At 52.0% G+C, this 21305-nt stretch overlaps 8 protein-coding genes across 8 annotated transcripts; 5 read left to right on the top strand and 3 right to left on the bottom strand.

Annotated features, from left to right (window-relative positions):
- Window positions 1–96: 96 nt before the first annotated feature.
- N7496_010921 (TRAPPII-specific subunit TRS120) lies at window positions 97–4582 on the top strand (the record flags this gene model as incomplete). Its single annotated transcript, XM_056703834.1, has 2 exons — window positions 97–262; window positions 345–4582. The coding sequence occupies 2 exons, from the start codon at window positions 97–99 to the stop codon at window positions 4580–4582; spliced, it is 4404 nt and encodes a 1467-aa protein (XP_056549794.1).
- A 581-nt stretch (window positions 4583–5163) lies between these two features.
- On the bottom strand, window positions 5164–6363 carry N7496_010920 (SDR family oxidoreductase; the record flags this gene model as incomplete). Its single annotated transcript, XM_056703833.1, has 2 exons — window positions 5164–6126; window positions 6235–6363. 2 exons carry the CDS (start codon window positions 6361–6363, stop codon window positions 5164–5166), a joined length of 1092 nt encoding a protein of 363 aa, XP_056549793.1.
- Window positions 6364–6574: 211 nt separating this feature from the next.
- N7496_010919 (Sec1 family protein) lies at window positions 6575–8469 on the bottom strand (the record flags this gene model as incomplete). The annotated part of the gene is made up of 3 exons (XM_056703832.1): window positions 6575–7213; window positions 7269–8294; window positions 8356–8469. 3 exons carry the CDS (start codon window positions 8467–8469, stop codon window positions 6575–6577), a joined length of 1779 nt encoding a protein of 592 aa, XP_056549792.1.
- Window positions 8470–8634: 165 nt separating this feature from the next.
- Window positions 8635–10621, top strand: N7496_010918 (lysophospholipid acyltransferase; the record flags this gene model as incomplete). The annotated part of the gene is made up of 4 exons (XM_056703831.1): window positions 8635–8701; window positions 8844–8888; window positions 8947–10065; window positions 10137–10621. The coding sequence occupies 4 exons, from the start codon at window positions 8635–8637 to the stop codon at window positions 10619–10621; spliced, it is 1716 nt and encodes a 571-aa protein (XP_056549791.1).
- Window positions 10622–11863: 1242 nt separating this feature from the next.
- Window positions 11864–14265, bottom strand: N7496_010917 (putative serine-rich protein; the record flags this gene model as incomplete). Its single annotated transcript, XM_056703830.1, has 3 exons — window positions 11864–11902; window positions 11960–12162; window positions 12234–14265. The coding sequence occupies 3 exons, from the start codon at window positions 14263–14265 to the stop codon at window positions 11864–11866; spliced, it is 2274 nt and encodes a 757-aa protein (XP_056549790.1).
- A 2064-nt stretch (window positions 14266–16329) lies between these two features.
- N7496_010916 (CAAX prenyl protease RCE1) lies at window positions 16330–17580 on the top strand (the record flags this gene model as incomplete). The annotated part of the gene is made up of 4 exons (XM_056703829.1): window positions 16330–16384; window positions 16482–16522; window positions 16593–16973; window positions 17038–17580. 4 exons carry the CDS (start codon window positions 16330–16332, stop codon window positions 17578–17580), a joined length of 1020 nt encoding a protein of 339 aa, XP_056549789.1.
- A 1957-nt stretch (window positions 17581–19537) lies between these two features.
- Window positions 19538–20008, top strand: N7496_010915 (uncharacterized protein; the record flags this gene model as incomplete). The annotated part of the gene is made up of 1 exon (XM_056703828.1): window positions 19538–20008. One exon carries the CDS (start codon window positions 19538–19540, stop codon window positions 20006–20008), a length of 471 nt encoding a protein of 156 aa, XP_056549788.1.
- Window positions 20009–20240: 232 nt separating this feature from the next.
- On the top strand, window positions 20241–20708 carry N7496_010914 (uncharacterized protein; the record flags this gene model as incomplete). The annotated part of the gene is made up of 1 exon (XM_056703827.1): window positions 20241–20708. The coding sequence occupies one exon, from the start codon at window positions 20241–20243 to the stop codon at window positions 20706–20708; it is 468 nt and encodes a 155-aa protein (XP_056549787.1).
- Between the last annotated feature and the right edge of the window lie 597 nt (window positions 20709–21305).

Raw genomic sequence — 21305 nt, 5'->3', positions numbered from 1 at the left:
AGCTGGCGCCGTTTGGAAGCTGGGCCGTTCCGTCTGTTGTGAATGCGGGCCTAACACCGTCGACCGCATCTACCCCGTTCGCCCTCAAATGACACGATGGGAGTTGATCCTCTATCTCCAATTGCGCCAGTGCGCCTTCGGGCGTTACTGCTTCCAATTGGCAAGATCAAGCGCTCACGCTTCTTGAGCTTCGCTGCTAGGCTTCAAGCTGAGAATGTGGTGCGACTAGGGGACATTAGTCCAGACTCTCGTCCAAACCGAAGTACGCAATACCTAGCGCAGTGCCAATGGACCTATACAACTGTTAATGAACTGATCAGAAAACTGACTATTTGGACTTATAGATATGTTCTCCCCGCTTGCCTTCCCCACCGGAATGATCCTCTATGACCTGTCCTTCTCCGTTCCCCCCACATCACATCTGGAGCTGTTCCCATTCGAGATATACAGGGAACCACTGGTCATAATTGCGATAGCCGATGGAACTGAGCTGTCCCAAGGCTCCGGAGCAAACGCAAAGCATCCCACGCCCCATGAACTGGATCAGTTGCGAGAGGAGCTTGATGCGGTGAGGGAGAGGAACCCGAGGGCACTGGTAAATCAGCTCCTGGTCTTCGACTATGAGGGGCTGGATAACATCACCAATGGTCCAGAGAATGTCCTTTGGGTTCCTCGACCGGAAGTCTCCAAAGCGACTACCATGAAAACTGTCCTGTGTGATATTACATCCGTCTTGTTATCAGAGTTGGATGAATTCGCCAAGACAATCCAAAATATCCCGTCGATAGAGTCGCCCAGAGCTTCATCATGGGGTCCACATCGAAATCCGGAGTTGCGGCCGCGACCTGTGGACCGACTGCTGAATCGCATGACTCTGCCTGCGCAGCTGCCATCCAACCCCAATGGTGCACCGCCGGAGACGCCCCTTAGCTCGAATGCCACTTCCCCCGCTCCTAGTGACCACGAAACACCTACGACATTCGACGAGATCACGCGATCCATCCACTTGTCACGAACGAACTCCGGTGGCAGAAGCCCCTCAATAGCGTCACCTAAGGAGCATAGCCGAGACCGCATGTCCGTGAGTGGTATCAGTGCCACTGATAGAACCAAAAACCGTATCAAGGGCCGCTCCGGGGTCGTCATTGGTACTCTCTTCCTGCAGGCAGGAAGGTGGCCAGATGCACTCAAAGAGCTAGTCGAAGCGGCCAATAATGCACGGGCTGGTAGCGACTATGTCTGGCATGGCAAGGCTCTAGAGAACATTCTTCTCTGTCTCGTGATGCTCGCATGGGCAGGGATGGATTTCCAAATCCCCCCGGTTCTCTATCCAGTTGCGGACAAGGCCTCTAAGGCGGTTAGAGATGCAATTCAGGCACCATCTGCGGCTGGCAACCGCATGGTCTCTCTTCACAACCTTGCGAACCTTTTACCCGATCTTTCTAACACTATCCTGAACCTCTACACTCGTGCCGCAAATATCACGGACGAACCCCTCCCTCAGCTAGTGTTTTCTGAAACTGTGATTCGACTGTCGAGGCTCATGGTCTCTGCTCGCATTCGGGACGGCGGACTTGATGACAATGCTTTGAAGCACATCGTGATGAATGAACCTTTAATTCCATTACATCAACCAGAACTCCCACGGGGGACAGTCGTGCTCCGCAAGTCGGAGATTGCCAACTTCCTCTACCGGGCTCTCCCACTTGCCCCTGAGGCAGACTTGCCTGCTACGGATGCCGTTCCCATCATCGTGGGTGTCATCTCCGTTCTCAACACTCTTGACTTGCCACGGAAAAAGGCATTTGTCCTGCGTGAGCTTCTCACTGTGATGGTACCCAGTCTGGTCCAGGCTCGAAAAATTGGTGCTGCAGAAGTTGGTATTCATCCTGCCGCTGGTCTAGCATCTCTGAGTGACACGGCATTCGATGTCAATGCTCTCGATGTTGGTCCTGGTAATATGGAATCAAGCGTTCGGCTTCTTCTGGCTACAATTGGTGAGATCTACGGAGTTCAGCCTTCAGCCTCCTATGAGTGGGAGAAGCGACAGAGTCGGATGTCTGCTTCGGGGAGCGCACAAGAGTGTCCCGAGTATGATTCAATCGCGAGCATTGCAGAGCGGTCTTTCCGTCACATTGCGCTGGATCGATATGGTGATCTTAATCTCAAGATTGACGTTCTCAAAGCGTGTATCAACTGCTGCGAGGCGCTTCCTGATTTTGATGGCGTCCTCCGCTTCACTGTGGAGCTTTTGCAAACTATCCGCGGAGATCTCATGCTGAACGAAGCTCATAGGGTGCCACCGTACCTGCCACAAGACGAGCAAGTCCGTCTCTTGAACAATATCAAACGCACTGTGGGCGCTGGAAACCGGCTGGGCGCAGCTAACATGGCTGCCGAATACTGGGATGATTTCCTTGTCCGCGATATTCAGTTGCTGGCGCTGCCTGATCCGCGGCGACCCGTCCGTCGCTCCAAGACAGAGCTAGATGCCGTTACCACGGGATCCGAAAAGGCAAAGAAGGATCCCTTCCTGTACAACCCCTTTGCCAAGCCAAGTAGCAAGGCTTTGGAAGTTCTTACCGTGACTGATGAGCCTGCCTCCTTCCGAGTGACCCTCCAAAACCCTTATGAGTTTGAGATCGAGATCGAACACCTGCGGCTAGAAAGTGAGGGTGTTAACTTTGAGGCCGTGGCAGAGAACATCGTTCTTCCTCCACTCTGTCTGCAGGATATCATTGTTCTTGGTACTGCTCACGAGGAGGGCGATCTTAACATTTCTGGGTGCATCGTCAAAGTGCGTCATTGCCGGGAGCGACGATTCCCCATCTTCAGGACCTTATGGAGACCCGAGCCTGAGATCAAGTTCAAGCGAACGGGACTGTCTGCAAAGAAGCCTCTTAGCGATCGCCCAATGTCCTGGAGCTCAATTACATCCAAAGATGGCAAGGTGTTTGCAAAGAAGGGACCTCAAACGGAGACGTGTCCGGTAAAGGTCATTGGCAAACAGCCGTCTCTGCTCATTGAATCTATGTCGCTCTCGCAATCGGCAATGATGGTCCTTGAGGGGGAGATCAAGTCGTTCTCTATCACCCTTCAAAACACATCTTCGTGTCCCGTGGACTTTGTCTTGTTCACTTTCCAAGATTCAACCACTCGCCAGCTTCAGTCAGCCTTGAGAAACAAGGACTTACTTCCCGTGGAGATTTACGAGCTGGAGTTGAAGTTGGCCACCCAGCCTGCCCTAAAGTGGCGCCGCGAGGGCCCGCAGTCTGATGATTGGAATATTCCACGTGGGGAGAAGGCCACGTTCACTGTGGACGTGTTGGGCAAGCCTGGGTTGCAAGATACGACAGTACAGATTGACTATTCGTATCTGAAAAGCAAGCAGGGACAGCTGCCAGAGGTGTTTTACACTCGGCAACTGTTTGTGCCGCTGACTGTCACTGTCAATGCCAGTGTGGAGGTTGCTCGCTGTGACATCTTGCCCTTTAGTGGAGACTTTGCCTGGAAGAACCATCTCGATGCCCCATCGGACTCGACGGAGACATCAGACTGCCCGTTGTCTGCCACTGACAAGGATCCATTTTCTCAAATTCTTTCCCGTCTCGGCAATGGGGCCTACGGACCAGATCACTGCATTGTTCTAATCGACCTTCGCAATGCTTGGCCAAGCCCTCTGTCAGTATGGCTGCGCGTGAACGAGCACTCCATCGTCCAAGCTCCCGAGTCCTTCAAGGATGGCAGCAAGGGCCAGTACTCTGTTGATGGTAACCTCCAACCAGGCCAAGTCTCTCGATTCGTCCTAGTTCTCCCTCGCGTGTACCTCGACAACCCATATGCCAGCATCCCCGTCGTCAACACGGGAACTCGTCGCCAATTCGTCGTCAGCGCTAATAAGCTCACCTTCGAGGCGGAGGCAGCCTCGCGTGAGGCATTCTGGTTCCGCGAAGAACTTCTCAAACGAGTCCTTGGAGGCTGGTCCGAGCCAGCTACCGGCCGTGCGGGATCCATCGACCTACGCAATATCCGTCTAAACACCCGCATGGTCGAGGCAATGCGTCTCGAAGACGTCGAGATCTCCTTCACGCTAGCATCCCCTTCCTTCCAGGAAATCTCCTCCGCAGTAAAACAAACCGGCCGCTCCCGCTTCCAAGCCCAAACAGACGACCTCCTCACTCTAACCGTCACCGTTCGCAACCGCTCCTCAAGACCTATCCACCCCCTCGTCCGTCTCCAGCCTAGCCTCCGCCACCAACCAAACAACATCGGGCTAGACCTCACCCGTCGTCTTGCCTGGACTGGTATGCTCCAACAAGCACTGCCAATCTTGCAAGCTGGGGCATCCACACAAACATCCATCGGTGTGACGGTCCTCTGCCGCGGCGAGTACGAGTTCGGTGCTAGCGTCGAGGAAGCTCGACTTTTGCCGCGATTTGGTGAAGATGGCAAGGAGGAAGATCCTGATGCTGCTACTCGGTTCATCGAGGATGGGATCAAGGATACCTTTGGCGCGGACGTGGTTCGGCGTCGACGGATTTGGCATGCGAAGGAGACTTGTGTTATTCTTGCGAGGGATTAGGCTTTGCAGTGCTGCGCTGTAATGTCCCCCGCCTTTTTATTTTCTTTTTCGTGACGTTCATGATACATAGAGCTTGTCGTTTCCGACTATCATTTGCTGCGCGTGAAGTCTAATGTGATGATGGGTCACGTCCTCTTCTTGTATACTTTTTTACATAGTCTTAGCGTGTACATATACACCCTGATGAATGAATCCTGTTTGATTTAGAGCATGGTGATTAGCATCTAAGCTTTTTAGTGCAGTCCCTCGGATTGGTCGATGCGTCTGTCCATACTCGTAGACTTCATTATGCATTATGTGGAAACAACTGGGCGGCTAATCCGCCTTGTATCTATCGTGTTGTTCATGACAGTAGGTTCGGGTTAGAACAAGGCGGAGGCTCGAATAAGCCTCACATAGGCCTATGAAAGCTGGCCTGTCTGAACCGGAAAGGCGCTCCGGTAATGCTGTTGTGACTCCAGCCGCCAGGATGTCAGATTGCAAAATGGCAATTGCTCTCGGCAGTGTTTTGCCGGTGGTGATGGGTATATCGAGTTCTTTCAAGCAGATATAGAAACGTCAAACTTGACAGCCCTTATCCATCACCCCATTCCACCTTCAGCCCCCTCAGCAGGCACAGACTTATCCCGATTCCCCGCTGCAGGCTGCGTCTCCCCCAACGGAAAACTAAGATGTTTCCAATCCTCAATCTCCTCAATAATACACTTCAGCCGATCCCGAATACTCTCCACAGCATAAGTACCCAGAATCAACCTCAGCGGCGGATACGAGCAATGCCCCAACTCCCAAACAAGATGCGCAGCCTTGACAGCCGAAGCAGGCTGTTTATCACCCAACCACATCAACATACGCCGTGCATGCGCCGCGGGGGATGTCTGGGTATTATACGGCTCGCTGGGCGGTTTCACCAAGAAATGGCCGTAAAGCGGCAACGGCGAAGACAGGTTATGCTCGGAGGGATGCGCAGCCATAATGGACGGGGAAACTAAATCCCCAATATCATCGCGTCGCATATGCCCCGGTTCCACCAGCGTGCCCTTGATATTGAAACTGTCCACTTCGTAAAGCATACTCTCCATCAACCCCTCAACCGCATACTTGGACGCGCAATACGGCCCCAAGCCCGGAACACCCAACGCACCGGACGTCGAGCTAAAAATCAAATACCGCCCCGCGCGCCTCTCGCGGAAATGCGGCAGCGATAATTGAATCATGTTCAGCGTGCCGGTGAAGTTTGTCTCGAATTGGTTGCGGATGTCGAATTCGTCTTGGTCTTCGCAGGCGCCGATGACGCCGTACCCGGAGCAGTTTGCGATTACGTCGATGCGGCCGAAGCGGGCTATTGTTTGGTCGATTACTCGTTTGACGGTTTCGCGGGCGCGGACGTCGCACAGGAGACCGAGGCAGTTTTCGTGTTCGTCTTCTAACTCTTTCATGCATTCGGGGCTATTCTCGTAGGTGCGGCCCACGGCGGCGACGAGGTCGTTGCGGGCTAGGGCGTTTTTGACGAGGGAGCGGCCCATGTGGCCTGTTGCTCCGAAGATCTGTAATGAACATATATGGTTAGTTATTGTAGTTTGGAAGGACTTCTTGAGGTTGTTTGGAGGTTGCGCATGAGCTGTAAAGTGGGGGAGTAGGTGCGGTGCACTTACCAGCCATACTAGGGGCTTGGGGGGATTCTGCGGGCCTGGGGGATCAGTAGTTGATGGTAGATGTAGTCGCGGCTCACGAGAAGCAGCCGGAGAAGAAGGGCCTCCCTTGGGAGGGGAGTATTGCTCCATTTGCAGGTAGTTGGAGGAGGTGAGAACGAGGGGAACAGGCGGTGGAAATCTGGCGGGCTCTCCGCATTCTCCGGACCCACTTGGTATTCCTCGGTGTACTGTCGTTCAGGTACAGGAAAATATTCCTTCTCTTGTGGCTCGATAGTAAAGATGAATGACATTATCATATATTGAATTCCTAAAAAGGAGACACCGCCTATATTCTAGTCACCTAGCGCCCAACTTCCCTCCGCAGCCGACCAGCAGCTGTCGTAGGCCCAGGCTCTGGCCAGCTGCCAACGGCATCATCCACTTCTTCGAGGAACGTGGTGCTGTTGTGTACACTGGTACCACCCAGGACGACTCGCACACCGGGAGAGCTGGCATTGACCTGTGCCACCATCTTAGCTTCCTCGTATGTGGTACCGCCGACCATGAAGATAATAATATCCTGCGGCTTGTCCCGGGTATGCCCACTGCCCTCGAGGAACGGATACTGCAGCTCCTTCAGACGACCCTTGATTAGATTTTGTAGAGTCACCTCTAGTCGCGGGGAATGTTGGGTGTAGACATTTTCAACACCCTTGAGACCCTTGAAGCGGTCTCTGGCGCCTGAGAAGAAGGAGGTTGATTCAAATAGATCGGTGAAGCCGCCAGCAACTGGCGGTGCTTGAAGGGAGTGGTGATATGCGAGGAGCTTGGGGATGATGTTGACGCGATTGGAGGGAACGTCGCCTGCGGTGACGAGCAGGTCGAGCAAGACTGGAAGGGAGTTGTTGGGCTGACTCTCGTAGCGGAGTCCGTAGAGAGCTACCAGGCGGACTTTGCTGTCTGCTGGGACATTTGGTAGCTGGATAATTCGTTGGAGTGACTGAGTGTTCGATTAGTATACGAAATTAATCCATTCCTTTAGGGAATAAACATACCTTTAGGTCATTGGAGTGGTTATCATTACAGGCCAAGCTCTGCTCCAACTCACTCACATCCAATAAATTATCCTCGCCCACTCGACGACTCAGTTCACCCACCAAGGTGACGTGTTTGCTCACGTTGCCAGAGAGCTTGCGGAATTCGGGGTAATCCTCCACAAATCGCTTCATGTCGGCAATGGAATCGATATTCATGTTGCTTTGCGTCTTGACCTGGTACTGCTCCACGTATTCCTTGATGTTCTGTCCCAGATCGCCAAAGTTCTGGTACATGTTCTTCTTGAAAAAGGGATCCTGGTCCTGAGCGAGAACAATCTCCTGTAGCTCTGGCCGAATGTCCGGTACGTCGCGCAAATCAACTCGTCCATTATTGATGCCGAGAAGCTCGTGCACCATAGCCTGATATGTCCACTGTGAAAGCAGCGGTGTGATCGGGTCGTCGCGACGGTCCAGAATAAGCAGGATGGGAGGGGTGTCCGTCCGGCGGAAATTAAACAACTGCTCCTCCTGTGTGATATGGTATCGAACCTCCGTCGCCAGTTTCCGAGCTAGTAGACTGTTCTTCTCGTATCGGATCAAAGGGTTCTTTTTCAGCGATAGCAGCAAAGCCAGAGTTCCCTCCGTGGCCCGCTGCAACGAGTCCGGATTCCATAGATCTGGCGAATGGCTCCATAGTCGTGACAGGGGGAATCCTAGGTTCAACGTGCAGAGATCCGGGTTTATGACTAGAAAGTCGGCAAACTGTTCCTGCACGCACTGCACGACTTCGTGACTGTCCGCCTCGGCCAGTCGCTCAAGGGAGGACTTGCGGATTATGTTGCTTAGGTAGATGTAATATTCGCCGTACTTGGGCTCGCGGAGCTCATCGATAAGAAGCTGGATCGAGTTTGGGGAAGGGCGCACGAAACACAAGCATCGTAGATGGCGCATCTTCTCGCGCGCGGCGTTATCCAGGCGGTCAATAAGGTAGACTTCATGATTCAGGAGGGCGGATTGGGTGATGGCGGTCGAGACAATGGATACCTGGGTGAACGGTGGTTAGTCTATCATGTCCAATCCTAAATTAGTCAAGCGCAAGTCCCACTGTCTCACTATCCAAAAGCAGGATCTTCATCTTGGTAGATGACGACCCCGAGGCCGACTCGCCAGCCGTCACCATCTTGGAGATGTAGCCCGAGACGGCCGCGACGACGTCCATGGTGGAAGAAGAATGCGCCCGAGTGCAGGTAATCAACGGAACTGAAAGGAGGGAGTAGGAAGTTAAAAAGAAGTTGCAGCTGATCTCGGGGGTGTCGTGTTGTTTCCGCGAGGGGAAGGTGGAGAAGTCGAGGTGGTTGAATGTTGGGTGCATCCGCTTTTCCACATGACGTCCCTCCCCGGTGATCTCTTGACGCCTTTTTTCCTCCTCCGCCTTTCTTCTTTTCCAGCGTGTATGCCTTCTTTGGATCTAAACGCCAGTCTTCTATCTGGGTCGACACCATGTTGCCCTATATAGACGCTTGTTCGTCCCCCCATATTTTCTCCTTGCGAAGCTACAAATAGCTGTTGGACCTCGGACTGACCTCCCCGCAGTGTTTAGCTACCCTGCTCAGCTTACAGGCGCGTCGGTGGATGAGCGTACGTCTTCAACCCGCGATTGAAACTCGAGATTCAAGCTTCTAACTCTTCTCTCTAGTCAAGCTGATCGCTTCCTTCCTGCTCTCATACCCGCTCGCCGGCCTACTAAAACGAATTCCCGACGCTCAGCCCTGGAAAAAGAATGCCTTTATTATCGTTGCCTCGCTCTTCTACATTGTCGGCCTTTTCGACCTATGGGATGGTCTCCGGACACTTCTTTACAGTGCAGCTGGTACCTATGCCATTGCATACTATGTAGATGGCTCGTTGATGCCCTGGATTGGGTTCATCTTCCTCATGGGCCACATGTCAATTAGCCACATTTACCGCCAAATCCTGGACGATGCACAGGTGATCGATATTACCGGAGCACAGATGGTTCTAGTCATGAAACTGTCTTCCTTCTGCTGGAATATTCATGACGGCCGTCTCCCTCAGGAACAGCTATCGGATGCGCAAAAGTACTCTGCAATCACCGAGTTCCCCAGCATCCCCAACTACCTGGGTTATGTACTGTTCTTCCCGTCGCTGTTTGCTGGTCCTTCCTTTGAGTATGTGGATTACCGCCGCTGGCTGGATACAACCCTGTTCGAGATTCCGCCAGGCACAGACCCGGCCAAGGTCCCTCGGACAAGGAAGAAGCGCAAGATCCCACGCAGCGGCACCCCTGCTGCAAAGAAAGCCGCCATCGGCCTGTTCTGGATCTTTGCTTTCCTGAAACTGGGCTCGTGGTTCACCACTGAGTTTGTGCTTTCCGATGCATTCTTGGAGTTTTCCTTCCCTCGCCGTGTCTTCACCGTGTACATGCTCGGCTTTACAACGCGGCTGAAGTACTATGGCGTGTGGTCCTTGACCGAGGGCGCCTGTATCCTGTCTGGCATGGGATACAACGGCTTCGATCCTAAGTCAGGCAAAGTCTTCTGGAACCGACTTGAGAACGTCGACCCCTATGGTCTTGAGACTGCCCAGAACTCGTATAGCTACCTTGGCAGCTGGAACAAGAATACTAACCACTGGCTGCGCAATTATGTCTACCTACGTGTCACGCCAAAGGGCAAGAAGCCGGGTTTCCGTGCTAGCATGGCTACCTTTGCGACTAGTGCCCTGTGGCACGGCTTCTATCCCGGTTACTACATGACCTTTGTGCTAGGCTCCTTCATCCAGACCGTTGCAAAGAGTATGACCCCTATTCCACCACAAGATATAAAACTTCCATCATTATTTGGTCTCAATGCTAACATCTTACAGACTTCCGCCGCTACGTGCGCCCCTTCTTCCTCACACCAGACGGCTCCAAGCCAACCCCCAACAAGCGATACTACGACATCCTCAGCTGGGTAGTAACCCAATTCACCCTCGGCTTCGCCGTCCTCCCCTTCATCCTCCTCAGTTTTCCCGACTCAATGACCGTCTGGTCCCGAGTATACTTCTACGGTATCATCGGCACCGCATCCTCCCTCGCTGCCTTTGCCTCCTTCTCCCCAGTCAAGGCCTATCTAGTGGGTCAACTCAAGCGTCGCAACCGGCCTCATGCCCCGCGCACGATGAGCCAGGAGACCGTGCGCCCGCCGACACTGGGTCTGCCGAATGACCCGGAGCGCGACTTTGATGAAGCTGTCGCCGAGATTAAGGCGGAGATTGAGTCGAGGCGTCGGAGGGGGAGTGTGGTTACTATGCCTACTGGGGAGGAGTTGAAGATTGCCGTTGAGCAGAAGATTGGACGGAAGCTTTAGGCTGTTGTCCAGGTTGGATTTGCTTGGTTGACTTGTGGGTCAGGGCTTATATAGATATGGGGACCACTGTGGTGGTGGGGTGGCTGGCTCTACGTTCTTGTTGAGACGAGAGCTGGTCTGGCCTGGGTCTTGTTGTGGGTGTCTTTTTGCGAATAGCGTTTAGAGAGTGCATTGCTTCTCAAGTTTTAATCACGACGAATGTCATTTCGGGTTGCACATGAGATGGTGCGAAAAAGTCTTTATAATACACGATTTCATAACTAGTTAACTAACTTATTTACTGACGGTGTTGACTAATTAGCTAGACCAAACGTCCATGTCGACATCGAAAAGTCTCGCTTCGCAAGATGTAATTCATCAACGAGCATCGCATTAATCATAAGTGCGCGGCATGTCAAGTCTACTCCAAGAATGACAGTGTTGAAATTGAAATTATCAAAGAGATTCAGATCGTTGAGTAATGCATACAAGGTATGAATATAAGGATTGTAAAAAGCACTGGGGCTAAGAGTAGAATTGAAAAATAAGAGCATGTATCCATTATACAGATGCTGTATGCAATCAAGAAAAGAAATCAAGTGTCAAGTCAAGCCCAAGCTTAGCTGATAATGAAGATAGAAATGAAGACGAAAGTTAAGTTCAAAGTAACACATTTCGTGTCAAAGGTGAAGATAAAGTAAAAGTAAATAATAAGACCGCCAGTATGACAGGTAAGACGAGAAGAGAAGAGAACACGAAAAAAGTAGAATATAAAGTGCAAAGTGCAAAAGTATCAAGCGAAGTCAAGCGAACCGTGTTGCGGGGAATATTATATGTGCGTACAATCGTGTCGTGGAGGTCGTATCTGATAAATGTGCGACGAAGAGAAAAAAAAATAAACAAGGACGAAAGCAAGCCGAGATGGGAAATGTTTTATCTCGAGATGTATTGTGGAATGTGGGAATGGCGGGGTGTTGTCGCTATGAAGTTGAAATCAAAGTCGAATGTCAAGTCGAGGGTGTAGTTGCAGTTGCAGGTTGAGTGAAAGGGAGAGAGTGTGGGGATAAGAGGGAAAAGGTCGAAGCACGTGTAGGAAAAGTACCAGAAGGTAGATGGCTGTCCAAGGCAAGTCCCGAGAACAGGCGAGCAGATTCGATCAAGTGCAAGTTCCAAAGAAAAGTGTAGTCGAAAGACGTCCAGTCCAGTCCAGTCTTCAAAAGACAAGAACAAGACTCAAGTCGAAAAGGATCAAAAAATCAGACATTAAAAGCCGGTAGTAGTCCCAATAACAGCCAATGCAATCTGCATCACACAAGTTAGCCTCAACTCAAATCTATCCAAGATACGTTATAAGCTCACAATAATAACGATAATCACCACACCAAGAGAAATCATCCACCGATTAAGATTCCTCCACCACCGCGCATTCTCATGTCGTCGCCGCTGCAACGAAATCAACTGCGACTCCAGCGCCATCTCGACATCATCGTCATTCACATGCACCATCTCCGGCGTAAGTTTCGGCATTGGCGGGAGAGGTAGGAACGATGCGATTATCCAAGCTGTTACCTCGTCAGTAAACTAGACCCTTCTCACACGGCATATTCCTAATCTAAGTGGGAGGGAGACTAACCAAGCGGAAAAATAAACCCCAAACAAAAAGAATAAACCTGCACATTCCTCCTCCCGAAGGCGGGTTCATTCGTAGAATCCAACGAAGGCGCCGTCCATGCACTACTCGAGTGCGGAATCCCGCGTCGGTCAGAGTGTAAATGCGGGGACCAGCTGTGTCGGGTTCGATGTCGTGATGGACCGACGACTTGGCCGTTTTCTTCGGGGTCGGGGACCCAGTGCGCGCGCGGGTCGAGGGGGTCGTTTTCTATGTGGCCCTGGACGAAGCGGACTGCGCCGGGGCGTTGGGGGAGTGAGACTGCAGTTTGCTGGATGGCAGTTTGCTCGGAGGGTTCTTGAGCAAGTTGCTGGGGTTGGGGTGGTGATGCTGGGCGTTGCGGTGGGGAGTGAGGACGGTCCGGGGATCGAGGACGGGGGATGTTTAGTGGTGTGGGCATGAGATTGAAATTGAAGACGCTGGAGTTGGAGGTACCAGGTCTGCTGACGTCCATTATTGAGAGAGCTGAGTTCAGCCCCAGTGCGTCGGCGCGGTAGTATATCTTTGCCCAGGTGGGCAGGATATGCCAGACGGTGCTTGAAGCTGTGCCAGGTCGTTTGAGACTGCGATTGCTGTTGCTGCGCTTAGACCCTGAAGAGAGACTTGTTGGGAAGCCCAGGCGTGGGGGTAGATTTGTCAGACTGTCTAGTCGCTCCTCTTCGTCGCTGTCTGTTACCGCCCAGTCGCTTGAGTTGCTGGTTTTCGAGCTTAGAGCGACTGCATCTGGGACGGCCGGTTCGGACATTGACATCTCGCGGACTGGGGTAGACTCGGGTTGACCCGTGGCGGCGAGGTTAGACAGATCTTCGTCGGACCAGACTGAAGATACACGGGACAGATGCGGGTTCCAGCGTCCGGAGGCTGGACCGGGTGTGAAGTCTCGGGTCGGAGTGAAGTCACGATCTGAGGAGACCGATGTATCGGCGCGGGAGCTAGATGACGGTGCTCTGATACGTGCGTACTGGATTGGGATACCACTGTCGATGGCGGCGGCCATCTCCGAGACGGAGCGGAAGCTGCGTGTGGAGGAATTCGTGGAGCGAGACCGACTTGCTGATGGACGTCTAGTCACAGACCGGAATGATGATACTGAGCGCAATGGCGGGCTGGAGTGGAATGGTGATGGCGAGCGCGTGCTCACTTGCTCGGATGAGCCAGCCGTATGGATCCAGGGAGCGGACGTACCGGCGTGTCGAACGGCCGTTCCACGAGAATTCCAGGATGAGAGCGAATTGGAGCGTGGTTCTGAGTCGGAATTGTCTGCACCATGTGGCAGGAAGGTGACGCTCGAGTTGTCCAGTGTCACAAAGTTGGGACTTGATGGTGCGCCAATGGGTTCAAAGTTAGGGCTTGACGGGGCACCGATCTGCTCGATGTTGGGACTGGAATAGGCAATGATAGATTGATCCTCTTCACTGACAGACTTGGGCGAGGTCGGAGGTTCCGAGATGACAGCTTTGATAGTAGGTGTTGCCGTGGGCAGTACTATCATTTCATCATCTGAGTACTCTGGCTCGTAGGGGCCGTCTGACATATACTCCTCATGTTTGATCATTGGGCTGACCTCTGGCAGGGAGGACTTGCTAGAAGTAGGATCATCCCACATCTGGGGTGGTGAATTGACCGTATCCACGGTTGACGATACATCCCATGTCTCGCGAATAGACAGGTCCCGCGTGCTACTAGCCGCGGCATGGCTAAAAGTGGGCGATGACCAGGTTGACGTGGATGGGCCGGGGGTATCTGCATAGCTAAAGCCCGTATCCGAGATATACCCTTGCTGACCTTTACCGGGAATCGGCAGCAAGATCTGTTCTGGCTTGGTGGGAAATGGAGTAGCTGTATACATGTCGGCATCTTCTTTCTCCCCGAAGACCATGCGGAGTGATTGGATGGACCGAGTTGGCGATCGTTCATTGTTGTGAGCTGAGCTGCGCTCTTGCAGAGCTCGTCGCCGGCGAGGAGGCGGCGACGTTGACTGGTTAGACGTCGGCATTGTCGTTGAGGTTGTCGAGGTTGTCGAAGTTGGGGAATATTAGGGCATGGTCTGGAAGACGAGGACCAGGTTGGTGGAAAGCCAGAGAGATGACCCAACCGCAATGAAGAATGCGAAGGAATGATATAATCACAAATAGCAAAAGCCAAAATCAAGAATCATAAACAAGAATGACGTTGTACCGAAATAATTGGGGAGGGGGAAGATGTTGTTGTTTTCCTAGATTGGAACGACGTAAGGAATGTTGGATCGAAGGGTCGGTTTTGAAAAGGATAGTAGCCGGAGAGACCGGTGGTTGTGGTGGGTAACTGTGGATAAGAGACTCTATATTCGTCGATGGGGCCGGGGGAGATTCAAATTGTTCATGAAAGAGCGGAAGTGATTCAATGAGCGTTCAAGTCGTCAAGGACAAGCAAATTAAGCGTATGATCGTTTCAGCGACATTAGAGAGCGTCAAGAAGGTCATTAAAGAGTTTCAAAGGAAGGACGGGGAAAGCAGAACGACTGGCAACGAAATGACCGAAAAGAAACAAACACGAAAGGGGAAAAAAGAGAGATGGTGAGACACTCGGGCGATCTCAAGGGGGGCGCCAGGAATTTTGTTCCCCAGCGGCGGTGAAGCGCCTGATAATCGGCCAGTCACAGTTGGCCAGCCAGTGTGGGTTGTACTTCTGTTTAGTGGCTGACACTGGCTGATGAGCCCCTATCACGACGAGACCGAGGCGCAGGGGTATGCAGGCATTGCACGGTCGCGAAATTACGGCCTCGACCGTTGGCCTCGTTAGGGGAAAATACGGGTTTGTTTGGTTTTCAAAGTGGATCTGCTCCGATTTGTATGGTTCGCGAGACGATGCTAAAGCTGCATGGCTGGCTTCTTTTTTTTATGGCTCTGCTGATAGGTGTAGATTTGAGAGAAGAAAAAGGCAAACTCGGAAAGTACTGTGCTAACAAGTATTTAGGGTTTAATAGGGACAACTGTCAATAATTATCTCGGATTACAGTAGGATGCCGGTTTAATAGCAATCTCCGAGCTAGCTTCTCCACGCAATCGAGATCGTTCTTTTCATTTACACGCCCCATCCAACTCCATCGGTTCCCCTGCAATTCCTCTCTTCTCCTCTTCTCCGTCAGCCCGGTGGATCCCCATGCGTTGTCCTCCCCCTCCAGGATTCGGGCCAACTAAACTATGAACAGTTAGCGAGAGAATGGTTAGCGCCGTCTGACCTCATGCCGAGATAGCCAGAATAGAGAGGCTCAAGGAGTGCCAGTGCCTGTCAAAGCAATGTACGAACAACAAACTATACAGTTCATACATATCATGTCTCAAGACTATATCCCACCCTCGCCGACACTCTCCCGATTATAGCCCGTCACCTAGCAACCAAAACACTCCAATCCACCCGTTATTGCAGCTCGTGAAATCGGAGATTTATCGTCCACGATTCCCTCGCATTGACTCAGATTTTGGAAATGAAGATGGGCAAGGGATGGGGCCCTGCAGTTGATGCCTCACAAAATAGACTAATCCAGGCACATCCTAGCCCACGAGCGATGAGGACGCTCGGTCCATGTGTTCGGGACTGAAAATGAGATCTCTCGCCTGCCACGGAAGTTTTATTTCAATAGTTCCTGGCGTTAGCCAGGTTGACGAAGTCTATATCGCGATCGGGACTATGGTCGGGACTAGAGCCGGGGTAGGTGTAGTTGAAACTACAATTGACACCGTCACAGACTGGTTCTGTGGATGGATATGAACTTTACAGAATACCACGGTTCCCATTGATGGAAGGTAACAATATCCGGAACAATACTAAGAACAATCCAGGAACCATCCAGGAACCATCCAGCCAGAAAACTATCCTGTGACAATGTAATTACCATCCACGTAAGACCTCTCCCATAATAGACCCAAATTCACCACCGGTAATTATGGTCTCGTATTGTCACCCCGCGTCACCCGCAACTGCTCACGCAACAAAGGTCTCGACTCTGATTCTGCCTTGATAAACTGGCTGACCAGCGCTTTTCCAAAGTCCGTTGAGCATCACCCTCAACCTGCTGCCCATGGCTCCCGTCGGCATTCTGGCTCGTCTTAAGAGCCTCTACACTAAGCATCAAGGTTTATATCTTCTATCCTCCTGGCCTCGAGCTACCAACCCCCCAAATACTCTTGACCGACACAAAGTTCAGACCTGTCAGCTAACCTGCCCGCTTAGATGAACCCTCATTATCAGTGTACACCGTCGCGCTCTTCTCGGTAAATCACACCCAGAATATATACATCTCGAATCCCACGCCCGTGCCCAACACTAACGAAACCCTCCCAGGTCGCCCTTACATTACTCTACGTCGTTCCCTTCTACCTCTCCCCCGCAACCAGGCCGTCGCCCAGTCTAAGCCGCGATGCGCCCTCCGTCATCCGCGCGCGTATTCGCACGGTGACAGGCTCTTGTTTCGTCTGCTCGCTAGTCGTACTTTGGCTTGTCGTTGATAAGGGCGGTTCCTCGCTGAGTGCAGCGTTGAGTCTGCTCGGCTGGTGGCCGATTGATCTCGGTGATATCCTGCGCAGTCTCCTGTTGACCGCGATCCTGTTCATCGGCCCGCTGTATGAACGTGGAATCGTCGAGGGTGAATGGCGGTCATGGTTTAGGCGGGCGAAATGGTCCGAGTCGCTAGGCGGGTGGATTGGGTGGAGGAATTACGTCGCGGTACGTATTCACATCCCACTCCCTCCTCAACACATCATATCAAACTAACTTATCTCCTCTGCAGGGCCCCATCACCGAAGAAGTCATGTTCCGCTCCGCCATAATCCCCCTGCACATCCTCGCCCACATCTCCCCAGGACGCATCACCTTCCTCTCCCCGCTGTACTTCGGCATCGCGCACATCCACCACTTCTACGAGTTCCGCCTCACACACCCCGACACCCCCGCTCTAGCAGCCCTCCTTCGCTCCCTCTTCCAATTCGGCTATACCACCATCTTCGGCTGGTTCGCTACCTTTGTCTACCTACGCACCGGCTCCCTGCCCGCCGTCATCCTGGTCCATAGCTTCTGCAATTGGTGCGGGCTGCCCCGGTTCTGGGGCCGGGTGGAGGCTGGCGAGCCTTTGGGACCGCCGGTGCGGGGCAAGGAGGATGAGGATGGGAAGGGGAGGGGTGTTAGTGTTGGGGATGGGGAGTTGAGTGTTTGGTGGACGGTTGTGTATTATGTGTTGTTGGTTGTTGGGGCGGTGGGTTTTGCGTGGACGTTGTGGCCGTTGACGGAGTCGTATAATGCTTTGGTAGATTTTGGGAGGAAGGGGGTTAAATGAGGAGGGATTCTCCCATGAGGTTGTTCCTTTTTTTTCGTTTTCCTCGTTATGATTGATTTGTGTTTTTGCATGGCGGTACATTTTGAGTGCGGTTTGAATATGAATCTGTATGTCACGAAGTCTACGGTATGGATGTCCATGGCTGCTATCCCCGGTTTGAAACGGGTTAATGAATACGCAATATGATTTACATCTGCTGGAGCAACTAGTCCATACATAACTGTAGTCGGGATGTTCCATATTGGAAATTACACACTTCGGTCTCGGCGTAATATTGAACCGAGAGAGGTATAACAACCAACCTCAACCTCAAAGCACAACAATCACCTTTCTCAACCTAATTGATTTTAAATTCCTCTTCAAAATTCTCGAAGAGCAAATATAGACTGAATATATTTTTATATATATCATCACTGCTGGGCTAGAAGCACATATATTTATATATTTATAACTACCCTTGCTGTCTCGGCGAGATATATATCCCCGTCTTCCCTACGAGTCTCGGGAAATGCGGACACGTCCGCTTCAAGGTTGGGGCTTTGGGAGATATCACGGACCGGGAAATTACCCAGCCACCTTAAAGTGCATCGTTCAAGCCATCAGCTGGAGGCTCCCTTCTCGATTCTGACCACGCTATCATAAGGCTTTGCACTGGAACGAAACCCTTACGGGTACCTCTCTCCGACCTGAGGGTCCTATCGAGCTTCCCCTTCTGTCCTCGCTGTTCACTCCTTGCTACCGGGCAGGACTCTCGATTCTGCTACGCCGGCATAGAAACCAGATTGAGCTTCTCTCTCAATACGCACCGAACACCTCATACATCCACATCCACCTCCGCACTCCGCACTCGGGTACCTGTTCAGCCAGACGGGCTTGAGTACCAACCTCCCCGCACTATACACACTATACAGTATGCATATATCCTGTCTTCTACTCCTCGAACCTGACAAGTTCTGTGTTCATTCTCAACAAGAGAGCTCTCACTGCTGTACTCTGGCTTATACTTGGAACCTGGAGAAACCGCGACCATGTCTTGGAAGCTGGGTTCGACAACTTCTTTGATTTCATCAGCGTTGCCTGTTCGACAGTGCCCTCCGCATTACGGGGATGTGTCGGTTTATTTGTGATCGTCTATCCGCGTTGAACCTGGCAAGAACACGTGATTGCGTCGTGGGACTTTCCTGGGAAGTGAAAGACCTGGAAAAAAAGATGTATAGTACTTGTTGAGTGGTGGTTTATTTGGCGCTGGTTTTTGCCCTCTCTACCTACCAACTGCCGCCTCCTAACGTCAAACTCTCGGACAAACATGTCTACATGGTCACCAAATGCCTCTCAATTATCGAGGAGGAAGAAGCACATTTCCACGGACAAAATTAATGCTACTGGCGAAATCCGCGCAGACCGCGTCCCCCTCAACTCAAGCCCGCTCTTCTCCGTGTTCGGCGTCCCTTGAATCGCTGTCTTCCGCGGCTACTACATCCTCGCCGACCTCCCAAGGATAACGCAACCACCAGAATCGCCGGAGGAAACTGGCTACTCGGACCGGTCATCGCCTCCAAGGCTTTCAGTGATGCCATGAGGAACTTGGTTCGAATCTACACCTACGATAAAGCGGATGAAGTCATAATCACCAAGGGAGTCCTGGAGGGGCTCATTGAACTCTTGTGAGCGAGGACCAGTGTGTTAAGCCTTACTTGAGGAGGCTGGTTTGGCTCTTGTTGCTTTTACTTGGTGTTGGCCTCTTAACTCATCGATTCTTCACCTGGCTTCTGCATCTCAACAACTCTCCAATCTTGGCACTATATCACTCTCCAGCTCCTCATGGCGCGTAGTTTCCATGCTAGGCGACAAGACATAGCTCGAGTTCCGCGATGGGGTGGATGGCCCCACAGCGATCCTGTCCCTCGACAGCGCGGTTCTCCACCCCAGCCATTCGCCACAAGACAAATACTCTACAATGGCGAATATGCTACATTCGATGTGCTGCGGTGACAAGAGGGCAGTCGTGATCGGCGACTATCCCGGCATATTAGCACAGGCGCTGCTGGCAAGGGGGTTTTCGGTATTCGGAGTCGACCCGGCAAATGATACGACTACGGTACCGGCACAACATGGACGTGGGCAGTACGTAATGCATCAGGGGGCGGTTAATGTGGAAGGAGTGGATGTGGTCCTATCAAGACTGGGCGTTGTTATGGCGGACATCGGCCTGAACCAGTATAATTACCGCGGCCATATCGTACCCTTCGTGCAAAACCTGGCGCATGCCTACGAGATTCTTCTTCTGATACGCGAGGATCTCCAGGCCAACCTTCTTCTCCAGAAGCAGTCGGAGAACACCCCAGCTTCAGGGGTCGGTTTTGCCAGCACTTTCATAGAAGCCATTTTGCGGTCCAGTAATGGCGGGTCTAGTCAACAACTGTCTTAACTCGGTAGTGGCATGCTCATGCTTCTTGAAACTATCTGGCTTGGATTCCACTTGAGCATATCACGAGATCAAGACCCATGCTTCAATCGGCGATCTCTTCTCCTTCGTCTTCTTCTGCTCACTCTTGTCTTCATCTTTTCTTCTCACTCGGTCTTGTTCTCAACTATCTCCAATACCAGCCATCTCTCCTTCACTCGTCTCTAAGGATCTGACTGCAGGGCATAGATCCTTCATGGCTCCTGGGGACCGGGTCCACTGGGACGGGTCAAAAGTCTGGGGTCTGGGGTCGCCGTGCAAGAGACAGCGGTGTATAGACGAGGGCGATCTTGAGACACCGCAGGGACTGGGTCCAGCTGATTCTGACGACAAGGAAGAAGAGGATGTCGACTGGGAGGATGCTATCAACACTAATACGACCAGCGCAACGACGCCTATCGTCGCCGGGCCCCAACTGGAGCTACAAGATTTAGAGCTAATCCTGGACAAGAACGAAGTCTTCGTTCATGTATCAGACCTCTTGGATGGCAAGAAAGGGCCGAGCAAGATCGAACGCCAGATTCGCATCCTGTCTCATTGCATGCACGTCCAGTGTCTGATCTTCCACAATGCCATTCGAAATGCCTGGGTAAATGACAAAAAAGTCTACGAGACATTAATGCTCGAGTCGGCGACTTTGAAGAAGAAGCAAAGACTATCCTGAGGTAGCGATGAGATTGTGTAGGGACCTAAGTTGCCGGACAAGAGACTTCACCCTGAAACTGGCGCTAAATTCAAAGAGCCTAGGCTTGGAAAGCATGCCTAGGCTGTTATAAAGGAAATCCGCAAACTCCAGGATAAACGTGTCTCCTCCTTTACGGCTGACGATAGTTTCCCCCGTCAGCGTCGAGGAATTCTACCGCAGACTGAACGTGACATACAACTTTTTGGGTACGCCAGGATTCAACGCCCCGCCAAATACCGGAGCCATGCCGGTCTTGAGAAGTACGCTCATCTTTTCCAGGTCAATGTTAACCTGTGTCGATGCCATCAAATTTTGCTGGAAGGGCGCGAGGACAGCATAGGGAGGAGATTTTGGGGACGATAGATGGATATTTCGGTTGGTGCCCAAACACTGAGCTAGACGGGCAAAAGAGTTCGAGAATTCCGAAATGGTTAGGAGCCTTGATCGTCTGACGTAAGGTCGATGCGTATATGCAGCTCCTACGGAGTCAGTCTTATCTTTGTGGCCCATTGTGCGACTCACGGTTTAAACTGTGTCGAACCGGCCATTCAGCATGGATTCGATGCTTTTTCGTGT

The sequence above is a fragment of the Penicillium cataractarum genome (genome assembly GCF_028827025.1).
Source record: "Penicillium cataractarum strain IBT 29864 chromosome Unknown utg000009l, whole genome shotgun sequence".
NCBI classification, from domain to species: Eukaryota; Fungi; Ascomycota; class Eurotiomycetes; order Eurotiales; family Aspergillaceae; genus Penicillium; species Penicillium cataractarum.
The sequence above is the reverse complement of the archived record's forward strand: the minus strand, read 5'-3'. Positions and strand labels throughout refer to the sequence as shown.